The following is a 17,024-nucleotide window of genomic DNA, read 5'->3' as shown; positions in this document are numbered from 1 at the left end:
ACCGATTTGCACTGCATGATTTTCAGACTCGGGATAACTGGCAAACATGTTGTATACAGGACACAAGCACAGCATTTGGTTCCTGCCCTTCATGGATAGAAACATGCACAACCCAAATATCCAACCCTGAGGATTGCGTATGAGGTTAGTTTTCTGTCTGGAGGATGAAGGTTAGGCTGTGAGATGGTTAATGCTTGCAAGATTCTGAGGCTGGTCTAAATCAGGTGAGATCTGTAGCTTTCCAGATGTTGGACTGCAACTCCCAGCTGCTATTGTCCAGATAGCTTTTAGGTATATTCCAGAGCCAGGGTATTGTAGCGATTTCAACATTGGACTATGAGTCTGGACACCAGGGTTTGCGCTGCTTGGCCGAGTCACATACACTTTGCAAGGGTGATTTACACACTCTCAGCCCTAGAAAACACCATGAGAAAGTCGCCTTAGGGTCACCACAAGTCAGAAATGACTTAAAGGCACACAACAATAGCAACAACCATTTCATTATTGACAAAATATTAATGCCTATGAGTCTAATGTCTGGAAAGAGCTACAGCTTTCTCTTTAGAATTGAGTTTATTCTCACTTTATCTTGGCATTGGTATTGCATTGTTGTCATGTTTCTCTTAACGCACGTCCAAATGCAGTTTATGTCATTTATGTGACATTTATAAAGGAATAAAACTTGCTTTGATGAAGGAACAGATTGCTGGACTATAGTCACATATTGCGATAAGAAGGCTTCTTTAACACTTGCGCAATAACTGCTTCAATGTGCCAAGTTCTGGTCCTCCCGTAATGAATCAGTCCCAGTTTTGAATGTGTGAATTTATTCCATGGAGGATTATTGTTTTTGATTTGTGGTGACACAAGCCAGGCAAGCCAGGCCTTGATGTTACAGTCAGCAAGGGATGAGCATGCATCCATAAATCATGGATGTATCATAAAACCCTGTGATGTTTGAAAGTGCCCAGTTCATCACAAACAACACTCCAGATGATGCTAAGAACAGCTGGCAAGGGGCAGTCAGTTGAGTGATAACCTTGGTTGTTTTCCAGCATCCCAATTTATACTATTCTAACTACATTTAATTTAGCAGTTATGTGCATTTGTAGTTATGGTCGGGATCCCCTCCTACCCCCAGCTGCCCAATTGGTGCCTCTTAAAAAGTTGAGGAGCATTCTCTTTCAACATTTCTCTCCTTTTTTAAAAAGGAAGTCATGAAATTCATATTTTAAAATACAGTGAGACTTTGTTATCCACTGGGGTTTGGTTCCAGGATCCCCCATGGATATCAAAATCCATGGATGCTCAAGTCCCATTAAATATAATGGCAGAGCAAAATGGTTTCCCTCATATAAAATGAAAAATCAAGTTTTGCCATTTGGAATTTATCCTTTTTAAAAAATATTTTCAAGCCATGGATGCTTGAATCTGTAGATAAAAAAATCAGTGGATAAGGAGGGCCGACTGTAGTTTCCCATATGATGAGTCGCTCTTTATTACAATGTGGACAGACATGGCAACATGGTTTTAAAGGGACTGTGAGAAATGTGCAGTGCTCTTCATTGGGACTCTTAACTGATCTAAATTTGTATGCTGCTTTTTAGTTAAGGCTTTCCTCCCTGCTTTTCTGAAGATAAAGATAAGTAACTACCCATCTTTCTCTGCAGCCAATGGTTATAAAGTGCCTTAATGCTCATAGTTAATGCAGCGCTTGGAGTTTTACTTCCGTTTGCATGGAAGAGAGCAAAACCGCAAGATCAAATTAAAACCAAGACCCAGAAGCCAGCAGGAAGCTAAGGTATGCCAAATCCTTTGGAAGAACGTACACAGTATGGGAGTGAAACAGCCAAAAAAGTGAATGCAGAACACAGATGATCTTGGTTTGCCAGGATAAACCCTTCAAGCCGCCAGTCTTCTGGAACGGAGTGCTATCACTTTGCAATTGTCATATTTTCCCATCCTAGACACTGGACTTTATCTGCTGCTGAGAGTGATCTTGCAAGTCCGCCGTTCCTAGTTAGTGTTCTTGGGGGGAAAATACTGGCTGGCTAGCTCTTTTAAGATACAAAACTTTCCAGAAAAATTGTGACCATATGGCTATAGGGCCGGGGAGCCAGACAAGTGACTTGAAGCCGTCTGAACTATGCTAAGCAACAGCTGTCAAGTGGCACCAAGGAAGCGGTCGCTGGTTGAGTGATAGCCCCTTGGCTGTCTTCCCAAATCTTTGCTGTACTAATTGTACATTTTGTGAAGCTGTTGGATGCATTTGCTCTTTTGTTGCTTTTTAAAAGATATTTTTGTCCTTTCTCGCCAATACGTCTCTCATAGCAAGCTCAAGATCATCTGTTACTGGTTTAGGAAAAGAGGAAGCAAGAGCTCCATGGCTCCAACCCTTGTGTGTCTTAGTAATACCTTCACAGCGGGTGGTGGCATTTTTAGACAGTATTTGTGGCTGGTGATCAAGTCGGACATTTTACACAACCTTTGCGGAGTCTGATCACCAAAATGATCTTTCGCAAAGGGTTTTCTTTTTGTACAGACAAGCAGTCTTGCAAATGTTGTTAGTAAATTTCATAGTTGCATTATGAGTGCTGAGGCAAACAGCAGAGACAGATGGTCTCTATATTATATAGACACTTGGCAGCAGTCTGGAAAAAGAGTTCCACTTCATTCAGATATGTGTCGGGTTGCTTCCCATTTATTGTTGCAGCATGGGATTTTGTGTCAGGCAAAGAAGACTTTGGCAGGTTACAGACTGCCAGAAAGTACGTGACGAGCGCATACTAGGGTTAGGAAGGGGCGGTGCTTCCACAGCCCCCTAACCCTAGTACGCGCTCCGCGTCCACAAAATGGCAGTGGCCGTTCCACACGGCCGCCGCCATGATTACATCACAACCGCGCTGCCTCCACATGAGGTGGTGCGGTTGTGATGTATTGAGGCTGCGCCACGGCGCATAGTGCGCCTTTTCTCCGGCCCCGGAAGGAGCGCAATTTCCACGCTCCTTCCTCGGAGCATCCGGAAGATGCGTGATGTGGCAGTTGCAGCTCCCGGACACTGCAAGCGGTGGCAGCGGGAGAGCGCCGCTTCTCGGCGGTATGTAACCCGCCTAAGCTTAGTCTGGTCTTTATAGCCCTGAATTTTCATTTCTTGATCATGTAGTATGTTATAAAGAGACTGGACTCAGGAGTGTCTTTTTAACTAATCGAACAGAACAACACTGCGGTGGGTACTGTTCAGAACACATATCCCTCCAAATGCCTTAAAATAAGGAGTGTCATCAAACTAAATAGATTTTTATCCATTAATCATATGAGTTACATCGGATTCATTGATTATTTGTTAGATTTGCATTTGGTAAAACTCGGATTGCTAGGTCGAATAAAGAACAGGGCTCCTGTCCTCTTAATGTTGGTGGAGAAGAGGGAATTTCGACTCTTGCTGAAATTCCCAGTTTTATAAAACCCGTAAAGAAAAAGGAGCCCTTTCTCTTACTCCACCTAGCAGCCTTATATTGAGGGATAGTAAAGAGAAGATAGGTAGATCAGCAGAGAAGAAAAGTGGCTCTTGAAAAGAGGTTTGGAGGGGGAGAGGATAACAGTTCAGCTTCTTTTAATGGAGAGGGTTCAGGTATATGGAAAAGCAGAGACTGGGGATAAAGGAAGACAAAGACTGCATCTGCATTGGAGAAATAACACAGTTTGACACTGCTTTAAATGCCATGGCTCAATGTCGTTTTGTGATATGTTTAGCCTCTTTTGGCAGAGTGCGCTGATGCCACAACAAACTACAAAGATTCCATAGGATGGAGCCACGGCAGTTAAAGTGGTGTCAAACTGGATTATTTCTGCGGTGCGCATGCAGCCAAAGTGGGATGATAGAATGGTCTGGAACCAAAGAGAGAGCGGCTATGTTACAATATACGGATATATTAGAAGCCTAGGCACAAGGCACAATCCTAGTGCATGTTTTCTCTCTGGACAGGAAGAATGGGTGATTTCACATACTCAGATTATCAGATATTTGTTTATATTTATATTTATAGTGTACATGTTCTTTGGGGCATTAAGTACAAGGTGATTCAGAACTGAACTAAGAACAGCTTTAATTTTGCACCATTCTTTTTGAATCTCCCTGTAATTTTCCGGCAACATTTTTCTAAAGAAAAAAGAAGTTCTGATGAATTTTTCGAAGCTTTTCTTTCGGGAGTTTCCTTTGAGCAGAGGGACAAAGTAACACAAGAGGGCGCTTGTGTTTTATATTTCATGTACATGGAGCCATCGTTTTCTCTGTCTTTTTTGTTTTTAAATAGAGAGAAGGTCATACTCGTGACCATTGCAGAGTTCTGGATAGCAGGATTGTGTTTGCAGAAATCAAGTTCTGGAGAGTGTTAGTAAAACCACCCACGAAAAGGAGGCCACAGTCTCTCGTTTTATTATGTTTTCTTATGAAAAACTGCTGCAGGCTTCATTTGATCTTTTTTTTACTGAACCCATCCCAGAGTCCCAAGAAAAGATATAGCAATGAAAAACATTTCATACTGGTCTTTGATTTTGTGCACCTATAGCAACTGCTTTTAAAGACAGAATCAGATGCTTCTGAAAAGACAAATGGTACCGGCTGAATTGGGGGGGTCTTTTGCAGGAATTTTCCGGCGTCATTTCGGCAACATGAAGGAATAATTGCACCTTCAAGCCTTGAATGAATCAACTACTACAGTGATCTATGAGAAGGGATAATGAATGGGTTTATGAACGGAGCAGACCATTGCTGGCATATCATATAGCCTTACAGAAACTATTCTTAGCTTGCTCTTGCTTACATCAACCGTCTCCGAAAGGGGTGGAAAGCTGACTAATTCCATTCAGCGGCTCTTCATCCACCGGAACTTCTTGCAATGGATAAATATGGAAGACAGAAAAGCATCTGTTAGCCATAACAGAATAAGTCATCTCTCGACAGAAGTGTCCAAATTAAAACAAGTTGTCTAACTGGCTCCACATGTTTTAGGGAAAGAGTGGGCAGAAGTGGACCAAACAATAAAAACAAAAGTATTATTTCCATAGCAACACCAACATTGTACAAAGCAAATCCCAAGCTATCCAACTAGATGTAAGACGATTTGACTTGTCTGGTGGAATTTAGGAGATATTGGGGGTGGAAATAGGTAGTCGCTTACTTCACTCTGCATTCTTCTGTTTTTATTGTCTGGTCCTAAGAAGGAGTTTACGGAGGGAGTATTTTAATACATTTTGACAGTCCATGTCAGAGGAAGCTGGTTTGGGAGTCTTATCATTACTCCAACTATTGTGGACTCTTGGTATCCGCTGGGATTCGATTCCAGGCCCCTCCATGGATACCAAAATATGTGGATGCTCAACTCCCATTAAATACAATGGCATAGTAAAATTACGCCCCTTATATAAAATGGCAAAATTAGGTTTGCTTTTGGAATGTATATATTTCTTGAACATTTTCAAGCCATAGATGGTTGAATCTGTGGTTGCAAAAATCCGTGGATAAGTAGGGCTAACAACCAGAATGACTGGTCGTGCCAAAATGCCAACATTTACTGCCACAATGAAACCTATGGGTTGGATTCCCACAGAGAACCAAAGTCCAAAGCGCAGTTGGGTGGTTGTTTTTCAGTAGATGACTCAAACATCGGAAATACGATGTGAAGTCGAAAGCTTTCATGGCTGGCATCCATAGTTTTTTGTGGGTTTTTCGGGCTATGTGGCCATGTTCTCATGGCCACATAGCTCAAAAAACCCACAAAGGAACTATTGGAAATATTCTCACGATAGTGTTTTGTGCGGTAAAAGTAGCTGCCTCTCCCAATAATTAGCTAAATTTGATGTTCAATAGAGAAGCCAGCAGTCTGGCAAATATGACAGGGCACAGCTGTTTCCCAAACTAGGGGCTTGGTGCGGGATGCCCATGTCAAGATCTACTGCAAAGCCAAGCTTGGCAGGGAGATAAATCCTCAGCTTCACCACTCATTTTACTGTACTACCCATCAATCTTTTCAGTCGCTCAACTGCATTGTACCTTGGGATGTCATCTCAAATTTATACCAAAATCCTGGCTGCTGGCTCCCTCTGACTTCACCTTTCTTTAGAAGGGGATTTATTGACATGATGGCAGTTGTGGAGGTGGATGTCACCTTGAATAAAGCTTGCTCCATTGCAGGCATCCAGTGTGAGCATTACTTCTTGTCCACTACTGAGTTGCTTATTGTTCCTAGGACTTAAGCAAGACAGAATTCAGCTCTTGGTTAGGACTGATTCAGCCCCCCTAAGTGTTAGCAATGTACAACTAAATACAGTGTAGATGGCAAGAAAGGGCCTTTCCCCCCCTGAGCCAGTTGGACACACACATAAATCAATTGTCACATACACACACCCCATCATTCACACAAGACAAACAACTGCAATTTCCATTTTACCAGTGAGGGAACTGAGTCTGAAAAATAGCAATCCATGCCTGAGATGGGAGGCAACCCTTCACCTTCTGGAGCCTGTACTTAGGTATAGTTCAGACATCCTTAAAGCTCTTTAAAATAAAGGAATTGAGGGATTTTAGTGCTGCAACCAATATTGTCTGCCTACTGGTTCACATTGGTTCCTTTACAAAGGAAGATGCCACTGTCGATTTCTTATTTCAGTCACGGATCAGTCACCTCTTTCATTTGAGTGGAACTGGTGATTATTAACCTTAATTTCTCTCCCGTTCCCCAATCCTCCAGTTTAATTCTTTTAGCATAATCTATGCCCAGTCAATAATCCAAATAACTTGTTAAAGTGGAAGCGAAAGAAGCACTTCTGTAGCTATTAATTTCAGATTTCAGATGGTAACAGGAATGCAAATGCTTAGCATGTGCACCACTTTGACCTTGCACTATTTTTCATAAAGGTCAGGCAAATCTCCATCATGCTGTGGTCTTTTTTGCCCATTGCGCCCAGTCTATTTTAATTCCCTCCAAACCACCTCCGGCTCAGTTTAGTCTCATATTTGGAGCCATTTTTTTTTTTTTGCAATTGTCCAATAAGGTCTGAGTCCAACAAAGCTGTCAGGACCTAATTGTTTGGGGAATAATAGGGTCGGGACAAATAGCCAAAGGAGCAGCGTGGCACCTTGGAGGCTGATTCTTCTTCATTAGGCAAACCTCTCTCTGCAAAATCCTAAGAGCTATGGATTTCAACATCATAACCTGAGGATGATCTCTCTTCCTTTCCCTTCCTCTCCTTTCGCATCAAGGCACCATGACCTCCTGATTAGTATTTATGTTGTAGCACAGAATACAGACTCGGGTCACATTGTGCAAGGTTATTATTATTCTCCTCTGTGTATAACTGCTATTTTGGTTTAGATTAGGATGTCGGTCTGGGGTTCTGTCTGTAACTAAAATACCGTTTGGTTTGCTTAAACTTCCCCGTCTTGCATTTTGCTATTCAGCTCCATGACTCACCCAAATCCCGAAATTATACGCTGCAAGCACCCATTCATAATCCCAGTAAAGTCAAGGAATCACATCTTTTCTAGGTAATGCAGATATGATTACAAGTAGAAAGGCACTTAACCTCAGCCATAAAGTCATGGGTTCCCCCCTTCCTTTGCTGTAATGGGTAGTATCCCAAAACCACAAGTACTTTGAAAAACACACCCATCCATGGGTCGATAGATATGGCACATATTTCAAATGATTTCGAATCATCTTGGGTAGCCTTCTTTCACTCCCAGCTAGGAATCAGCCTCCCAATGTGTCCTGAAACGAATTTACAGAACAGAGTATTCAGTCCCATTTGTACATCAATGGAAGTCAAGTGTCCAGATGGAGGGATGTAATAGTCCTAACTCTGTTCTGCTTTGGTCAGGCCTCACTTGGAATAAACCTGTGTCCAGATCTGGGCACCTCAGTTTGAAAAGGACTTCCTCTGGACAATTCTGCCCAAGGGAAACTTAGGGTTGCTATAAGTCGGAAATGACTTGAAGGCGCACAACAAACAAAGAATATCATTATTATCGCTATGACACTCATCCCTCCTCCGCATTTGCAACTTTGACCTTCGTGGGTTTTATTATTCACGGATTTTATTAATATGTTCTCTCTAGGAATATCTATGTCCTCCGGCACAACTCTATGGTCAACTTTAACCACAGAGTTGCACTGGAGGACCTGGAGATTCCTAGAGAGAACCTTCTGCTAGTCCTTTGCAGCTCCTCTAACCCAATTCTATGGCCAATTCTATGGTTCAATGTCTGTCAGATGTTGACCACAGAGTTGTAGTGGAGGACTTAGAGATTCCTAGAGAGGTGTCCTCTGAGGCAAAAAACATGGTGTTTGTGTTATTTGTGTTCTTTCCACATTCTTTATTGAACGTGAAGGGACCAGTGTATTGTTATCACTGAGGAGGAGAAGCCTTTCTTATTACTGAGGAGAAGAGGAAGCAGGCTCAAAGGGGCGGGGCTGAGGGGGCGGGGACTAGGAGAAACCGTTAAGTCCGCCGCCCGCGGGGGCTGATGGGTATTTGGGGGCGGAGTCAGAGGCGGCCGTTGGAAGGCCGGGCCGCGGTTGGCTCTGGTTGCCGTGGCGACGGTGCGGCCCCGCCCCTTTCCCGATGACGCGAGCGGTGACGCGTGGGGGAAGTGGGCGGGGCGAGTGGGCGGGGCCGATCGCCTTCTTGGCGGCGGAGGCTGCTTCAGTGGCGGCGCGTCCGTCCTTGGAGAAGGAGGGCAGGAGCAGCGGGAGGCGCCCGGGCGGGCGGGCAGCATGGTGATGGCCGAGCCCCGGCGGCTTCCCCCGGCCCCCGCTGCCCCGCTCCTGCCGCCGCCTCCGCCGCCGCCTCCCGCGCCGCCTCCGCCGCCTCCTCCGCGGGGTCTCTCCGGGGGCCCCGTCCGCGTCGGCTTCTACGAGATCGAGGGCACCCTGGGCAAGGGCAACTTCGCCGTCGTCAAGCTGGCAAGGCATCGCATCACTCGCAGCGAGGTAAGGGAAGGAGAGAGGGGACACGCGTGTCCAAGGGGACGTCTGGACGCAGCAGACCGGCTCTTCCGGGGCTGATGGGAGGCTTTCTTCACCCCCAAAAAGGTCTCCCCAAAGTAAAAAGGTAAAGGGGATCCCCCCTAAAGCTCTTTCCCCCCAAAAAAGGTCCCCCAGAAGCTGCCCCCCAAATGTTCCCCCAAAAGCTTCTTTCCCAAGAGGCTCCCCCCAAAAAAGGTCTCCCCCTCAAAAGCTCTTCCCTCCCCCAAATAGCTCCTCCATAAGCTTCCCCCAAAAGTAAAAAGGTAAAGGCAATCCCCAAAAGCTAATGTCCCCCAAAAAAAGCTCTTCTCCCCAAAAAAGCTCCCTCATAAACTTCCCCTCAAGAAGGTCACCCTAAAGCTCTCCCCCCAAAGAGGTGCCCCCTAAAAAAATCTCCTCCCAAAGCTCTTTCCCCCAAAAAGCTCTTCCCCAAAAAAATGCACCCCCAAAAAAGTTCCTCTCCCCAAAAAAGCTCTGCCCCATAAGCTTCCTGCTAAAAGCTCCCCCCAAAAAGCCCTTTGCACCAAAAAAAGCTCCCTGTAACTCCCCCAAAGCTCCTCTCCCACAAAACATCCCCAAGAGGCTCTCCCTCAAAAGCTCCTTCCCCAACAAAGCTCCCCAACAAGGTCTCTCCAAAAGGTTCCCCCCCATAAAAAAAGGGGGTGGTTTGAACATTGGAGCATGATTCTGGGGACCGGGGTCCAATTCCCAGTCCAACCATGAAACCCACTGGGTGACCTTGGGCAAGTCACGCTCTCTCAGCCTCAGAGGATGGCAGTGGCAAGCCTCCCGTGAAGAAACCTTGCCGAGAAAAACCCCATGACAGGGTCACCCTCAATCAGAAAGGACCCGAAAGGCACACGACAACAACGACAAAAAGGGGAAGCAGTGCGATATCAATCCCGCACCAGATAGCTTTTCTGTCTGTCCCATTTCCAGTATAGAAAAACCAAAGTTGGGTGTGCGGATCCGAAGGCGGCGCTGGTTCTGATCCAGCTCAGAGCCCCCTTGGCCTTTGGGGTCCCTCCCGTCACTCAGTCGATCCTTTATTGTGTCTGTTGTATTACATACTTATTGTACAATTAGACAGCTCCCCGCCCTAAAAGCCATTCCAAATGCAAACCCAACAGGATCCAGTAAAAGAATACATATGTACATATGCATCCATACCAAGAAGAAAATCAGGTGAAAGAATCCCCTGCACAAACCGCTTTGATTCCCAGGTGTGTTGGACTGCAGTTCCCAGAAGCCTTGGCCATCTTGGCCAGCGGTCTGGGATTCTGGGAGCAGTAGTCCAAAGCATCTGGAAGGTCAGAGTTTGGGAATCGCTGAATGGCAATCCCTTGCACTGTCTGTGGTTTACAGATGCTTTTTAGCAGCAAACGCAAGTCGAAACTTCAGTCCTAGTAAGAGAGGAATGGCACTTAAGGTCTGCTGTTTGTTGCTGTTGTTTGTCATTTTACTGTTTTGCAGGATACCCTGTATATTTTGTTTTTGCCAAATAGTATTTGCAAAACACTATTCTGCATATTGTTAAACTTATTGTGTGTCTCTTTACGCTGTAACAAGAACATCATACCGAAACACTTCCTCATTGAGGATACAAATATGTATGTATGTATGTACACAGTCAGCCCTCCATATCCACAGATTCAAACCATCCATGGCTGGAAAATATTCCAGATTTCAAAAAGCAAACCTTGGTTTTGCCATTTTATATGAGCGGCACCGTTTTACTATCCATTGTATTTAATGGGACTTGAGCATCCACAGATTTTGGCATCCACAGGGGTTCCTGGAAACAAACCACAGTAGATGCTAAGGGCCCACTGTGTGTGTCTACAGTATGTGTGTGTCTGTGTGTATTAAAAAGAGGGGAATAGAGCTGTCTTTGCAAAAACATTGCAGGTTTCCTCTCATACGTTGTGTCTCCAGCTGGGATCCTGTCTGGAGAAAGTAGACCTGGCCTCAGTTATGCCCAACTCAGTCATAGGAGTTTATCACACTGGGGCTGGTTTTGACATTAAAGAGAGCTTAAAGCGCATTTAAAGCATCCCACAAATGAAGCAGAGATGGCAAGTATTTGCTTGAATGATTAACACATGCAATTGCGCAAATGAAGTGATATCGGAAGTGGATTGCCGCTGAAATCCTGAAAGTAAAAAGATGTGCATTAATGCTTCTTTGTGACCACTTTAATGGCTGGTTTTGTGTGACGCCAAGTGAAATTGTTTCTCAGGATATTCACAAGATAAACTCCCAATCTCTTTAGTACAATAAACGCCACACACTCAGTAATATGCCACTACTGCAGTGTGTCCTGCATGGGGCTACCTATAAAGATGCAATGGCTTGTTTGGTTTTGCCTTCAGGTTGTTTCCAACTTATTGTGACTCTAAGGTGCACAGGGTTTTCCTGGCAAGATTTGTTCAGAAGGGGTTTGCCATTGCTTTTTTCTAAACCCGGTCACTTCCACGGATGAGCCGGGATTCAAACCTTGGTCTCCAGAGTCAGGCACTTTGCCACGCTGGCTTTATGCAGCGGCTGTAGTGATCCTGAGAAGGGTGGGAGGATGTAGCCATTCAGAACATACGGTACTCTTAATGTACCAGTTACATTGACTGTTGGTTTCCAGGTTCAATTTGAAATGCTGCTTTAGATCCATTTAAATTATAAGGCAGTGCTTGGTAATGTATGGCCTTCCAGATGATGCTGGACTATGATTTCTGTTGCTCCTTACACTGGCTGTGGTGTCTAGGGATAATGAAAGTTGCAGTCCAACAGTATCCAGAGGGCTAGAAGTGCCCCACCATGGCCCTAAACAGTTTGGGGCAGGGCCATTCAAAGGCTTGCCTGCAACCACAGGAAAGGGCCTGGCTTTAACATCGATCTCAGGAGCCCCTGCTTGCATTCCTGTCTTCCATCCCACCTCAGATTTGCATGAGGATGCATCACATGAAACATGGGGTGGAAGTCCCAAAGAAAAGGTGTGGGTTGGTAAGGAATTGCGAGAGCTGCCCGATGCGATGCAGGTAGAAGTTGGGTATCCCTAGGCAGGATTGCCTTCAAGATTGAGGGTGCATTCCTGCAAAGAAATACAGTCGTCCGTCCATATCCATGGATTTTTTTATCTATGGATTCAACCATCCACAGACTTGAAAATATTAATAAAGATAAACCTTGATTTTGCCACTCTACATAAGGGACACCATTTTACTAGGTCATCCTATTTAATGAGACTTGAGCATCCACGGATTTTAGCAACTACAAAGGATCCTGGAACCAAACCCCAGCGGATACCAAGGGCCCGCTATACAATCTTTCCCTTCGCTCCGATAAAATCAGGGGCTCTGCTTTCAAGCAAACACAAAGAGAGCTCCTATTAAAAGCTAGAACTATTGACCGAGTCTGTTTCAAGAGCCTCACCTTGAAAAAGAGCAGTTGTATTAACTTACAGATAACAGAAAGTTTATGCTAAACCAGCTTTTTGAAGACTTAAACTTCTCTTTTACAGTTGCACCTTTTAAAATCCATTTCACTCAGATCCCATTCCTACAACTCGATACCGGAAGCTTGAGTATGTACTCAGTCGGCATATCTGAGAAAGTGGATTGTAATCCATGAAAACTCCTGCTTGGTCCTCAGAGAGGACCAAGAGCATCCAAAGTGGGTGATCACAGTTGTTTTCACAATTTTGGTTTCATTGGAGCCTGTTTCATCCAAGAAAGAAAGGGAAAGTAAGGGGAAAGTAAGATATGGAAAGGTTTTGAAATCACAAAAAGCCCCAAAGAAAAAGAAGCAGGAGAGCAATGACTCTGAGAATCCCCTTCTTGCAAAGGTTGGGAGTGTTCAGAGGAAAGGTTAATGGCCTTAAAAAGAGGCCTGTTGTGAGAGGGCATGGCAGCCATAAATTTCTTCTTGAATCTGAAGTAATTGTGTTTTTTAAGGACTGGAGCTTGGCATTGTAGGGAAAAGGTGATAAAGAGGGCCATCAAAAAGCAAGATGAGGCAGGCATTCGGTTGTGGGACGATCAAAGAGGATTGATTTTTCCCCCTCCAAAAGAATTTGGCATAGGAAAGGACACTGCATCTAGAGAAAATACCTTCTAAGGATGATCTTGGTCATGGTATCTCTTGATGGGGTATAAAATAAGGTTCATTGGAGCCCTCGCTTTGGGAAATGGTGGTATCATTTAAAGAATAGAGGTGGGACTTTCAGTTGTTCGGTAGGATCTGGCCTAAAAAGAATTGCCCTTTTTATTTTATTTTTTGAGGAGGCAGAATGAAAGGTCAGGTCTCCATGTTACTAAGGATGCTGGCACTCAGATTGAGGATGGAGAAAGCTTGTCTTCTGCTGCAGCAGAGAACAGGACCCGAAACGATAGATGCAAGCTACCAGAGAAGAGATTCCGTCTCAACCTTAGGAGGAACTTCTTGACAGTAAGAGCTGTTTGACAGTGGAACGTGGTGGAGTCTCCTCCTTTGGAGGTCTTTAAACAGAGGCTGGATGACCGTCTGTTGGGGATGCTTTGATTTTGAGTTCCTGCATGGCAGAATGGGGATGGACTGGATGGCCCTTGGGGTCTCTTCCAACTCTACAATTCTATGATTCGTGAAGGTGGTATAATTTCTTAGCTGTGTCGCTCGCTGTCTTCTGATCTGAACTGCTTCTGTTCTTTTTGGATGCAGCCCAGCCTTTGCCTCTCCTGGCCTTTGTCCTTGTAGCCTTGACCACAGTCATTTCCTTCCCAGTTGCTGGGAATGAGGTGGGATATATAATTTCCTTTGCCCCCCCCTTTTTTTTTCATAGCAACAGTAAGTGAAATAAAGAAGCCAGTCCCGGCTTGGCATAATCTTGGCATCTACCAGCTTTTCTGCAGCTGTGGCTGTAGAATGAAGAGAGAAGGAAGCAATGTTGAAGGAGAGCTGGTTCCTTTTTCTTTTCACAGCTTCCCAAACAAAGTCCTGCTGGCAAACTTGACTATCACTTTTGCTCCCAGGAAACAATAGTTTTAGTGCACATCTCTGGGGCAATATCTCCAGATCTAGACAAGGGGTGAGGTGGGAGTCTACATAAGATGCTTGAGTAGTTATTTATTTGGACGAGAAGGAAAGCAACATTGGAAACTAGACTTGTTGTTTCATTTGTTCCAAATCTTAAAGTTTGGGCCTCCAAGTGTTAAACTATGCCTCCATTTTAGGTAGATCACAAAACTATTTTCCTTGACCTGGCATCAGCTTAAAGGAGGATGGCTCTGCTTTACCTCCCTGGTGTATGAATCATTCTGACTGTGTATTAAATGAAGGGCAAAGGAAGCTACAAGGAAGCTACACATTAAATACAGAGTCTTGGATGAGAAAGAAAAAGTGGAATAATTGCACTTTACTGGATAAAGAGGTAGCTGGGTTAAATATTTAATTCAAGCGGTTTTTGGTGATTGGAGCAGTTTTAGTAAGATAATAGCAAAGCATCTAAAAATGCTTTTTAAAAACTTAAACCACCAAAAGTTTGTTCCTAACTAATGTAATTTATCTGTACTCTTATATTTATTGCCCAGCATTTACTGAAAATTTGAGAAGCTGGCTATGTTCCGAAAGGAAATCCAAAGGGCTTAATTAGGTCCAAACCGCACTGCAGAAATAATCCAGTTTTAGACCGCTCAGTGCTAAGGAATCTTGGGAATTGTAGATCATAGAACATGTATTAAAATGAACGTGAAATAATGGAAACTAAGAACACTGGAACGCTGCTATGTACAATAGTTTTATTTATGTGTTTTCAAGTTTTGTTTCCATAAAAAATAAAGATAATAATAATAATAATAATAATAATAATAATAATAAAAAATGTGACAATCAAATGGTGCTATCGGCTTGGCTCCACCTGTATGAATGAATATGCTTCTGTTTATATGCTATCAGATTCTCTTTACTATAGACAGCCACTTCTCTATACCATGCACTTCTTTAGAAACTGGATTTTGTGGGACATTAGCGGTCTGTGTGTCTAAGCGGTTGTGAGCAAAAGAGATCAGAAGTAAGTCTTGTAATGACCCTTTAAGATAAATAGCTGTTACGCCAGCCTGTATCTAAATGTGATGGCAACCCAAGCTTTGTTGTGGAGATCTAGCATTGGTAACATTCCCAGTGTTTCACTTATCTACATATTAAATTAGGGACCTTGTGGCATATCTCTCGTTCACAGAAACAAGTACTGAACTCTTGGGAGTTCAGAAGGGGGAGTCTTTCTGATTGTTCACCATCTGAATTAGTGGGTCTAGTTTCTTGGATTTTAAATTAGGGTTGTGCGCAAGCCACACTGAGAGTGTGCTGATTCTTTCTAGTTCACATGCTATTCTTTGGTTCACAACTCCAGAAAGTTTGGGCAAAGGATTACTGTGTGGGGAAGTTGTTGTGCAAATGTATACATGATTCTGTTTTATTATTCCACTTCACCCCCTGCTTTCTGTGCTTCTCCTATAGCAGTGATGGTGAACCTTTCAGAGGCCAAGTGCCCAAACTGCAACCCAAAACCTTGCAAAGTGCCATGTCCCTCTGGCTTTCTAGTAACAAACTATGACAAACTCTGTGCTGAAGCAACGGCACATGTGCCCACAGAGAGGGCTCTGAGTGCCACCTCTGGCACGCGTGTCATAGGTTCGCCATCACTGTCCTATAGTGTTGAATCATGTAACTATCCATGTGGGAAGAAACAGTTTTATTTAAGGAGGCATCTGAAACCAGTCTCTATATCCATTTCATACTGTATATTTTTAAGAATATTGAAATTGCCAGCAAGATTGGAGTATTGCTTGCATCTGCTCAGATACTTGCTGAATAATGCCCAGTACTTTGCTTTATAGCAGTCTGCGTTCTTCCAAACATATGTTGCGATGACAATTGCAACAACACAGAAGCATAAGGACTGAAAGTGGCTCTGCAAGAGAGAAGTTAGACAGTGTATCCCCAAACATCAATGGGGAAGGATATAGAAAATTGAGGATGATGCATTTAGTGGAATTGGGTGTTGCAGTAGTAAAATCTGTTTCGATCATATACCCCTGCTAGCCTATTAAAGGGTCTTTATTACTCAGCTCAGGTTGAACGTTATCCTTCATAGCTTTTGCTAGTTTATTTAGACCAGAAGTTTGTTATTGCCAGTAATCTCTAGAAATATTGTGAAATTAAATCTGAAATGTGTGGGAGCACTATATGAAGCTTGAACATGACAGCCCTGTGTAAAAAGTGTACGGAAACCAAATATTGGTAGCAGAGTGTTCCATAGAGAAGGATTTGACAGTGGAGACTGGTATTGCAGCAGAGCATCTAGAGACAGTCTCTCCGGAAGTTGGTTCTCATCAAAATGCTTTGGAATTAATCTAATATCATGTTCCCTCCTGCCCATTCCAGGTTCCTGAAGTTGGGGAAAACTATGTGCAAGCCATTAAAATTGGCTTCCTTGGAATTGCTGTGAAACATCCGACTTACTGAGAACTGGATTTCTTGGAACTGCATAGCTTGCAGGCTTTCAGTTGTAATAATTTATTTCATCATTGTTTGGAAAGCTTATATTGCTAGTAGGTATTTGTCGTGTGTAGAGAGTGAGGAGTAGCAGCTCTCTAGATTAATGCTATGAACCTGGAACCAAAATTTACAGCAAAACTACTCCTGTTTCCACTTTTTATATATAGTCTGTCTTTAGTGTTTGTGGCCATAGCCACAAATTAATAGTTGAATATCTTTTGTTGTTCAGATTAAAAAAAATCCTAAATGAACTACTGGAATATAACTGCAAGGAACCTCCATTTAACCATTTACTCCACTTCAGTTCTCGGTTAACTGCCAGACCATTTAAAAAATGGATTTGCTAATTCATTTTCCATTGTAGCAACATCACATCATCTTTGAGCTAGACTCTTACTACACATAGGCGAAGATATGGACGCCATCATTTTCCACTTCGAGAACTCCTCAGCTGTAGTAACAGAGTTTCTTATG

The 17,024-nt window shown here is 43.6% G+C and overlaps 1 protein-coding gene across 4 annotated transcripts in view; it reads left to right on the top strand.

Moving 5' to 3' along the window:
* Positions 1-8,668: 8,668 nt before the first annotated feature.
* Positions 8,669-17,024, top strand: part of SIK2 (salt inducible kinase 2) — a 71,059-nt gene continuing 62,703 nt past the window's right edge. For 2 of the 4 annotated variants that reach the window (XM_042475367.1, XM_042475368.1), the window contains exon 1: positions 8,669-8,990. In XM_042475367.1, the coding sequence (XP_042331301.1) occupies positions 8,775-8,990 (216 nt within the window). In that variant the 5' untranslated portion in view covers positions 8,669-8,774. The other 2 variants (XM_042475366.1, XM_042475365.1) reach the window with 2 other exon arrangements.

Source organism: Sceloporus undulatus, chromosome 6 (genome assembly GCF_019175285.1).
Source record: "Sceloporus undulatus isolate JIND9_A2432 ecotype Alabama chromosome 6, SceUnd_v1.1, whole genome shotgun sequence".
NCBI classification, from domain to species: Eukaryota; Metazoa; Chordata; class Lepidosauria; order Squamata; family Phrynosomatidae; genus Sceloporus; species Sceloporus undulatus.
Note: the sequence above shows the minus strand (reverse complement) of the source record. Positions and strands in the feature narration are given on the sequence as shown.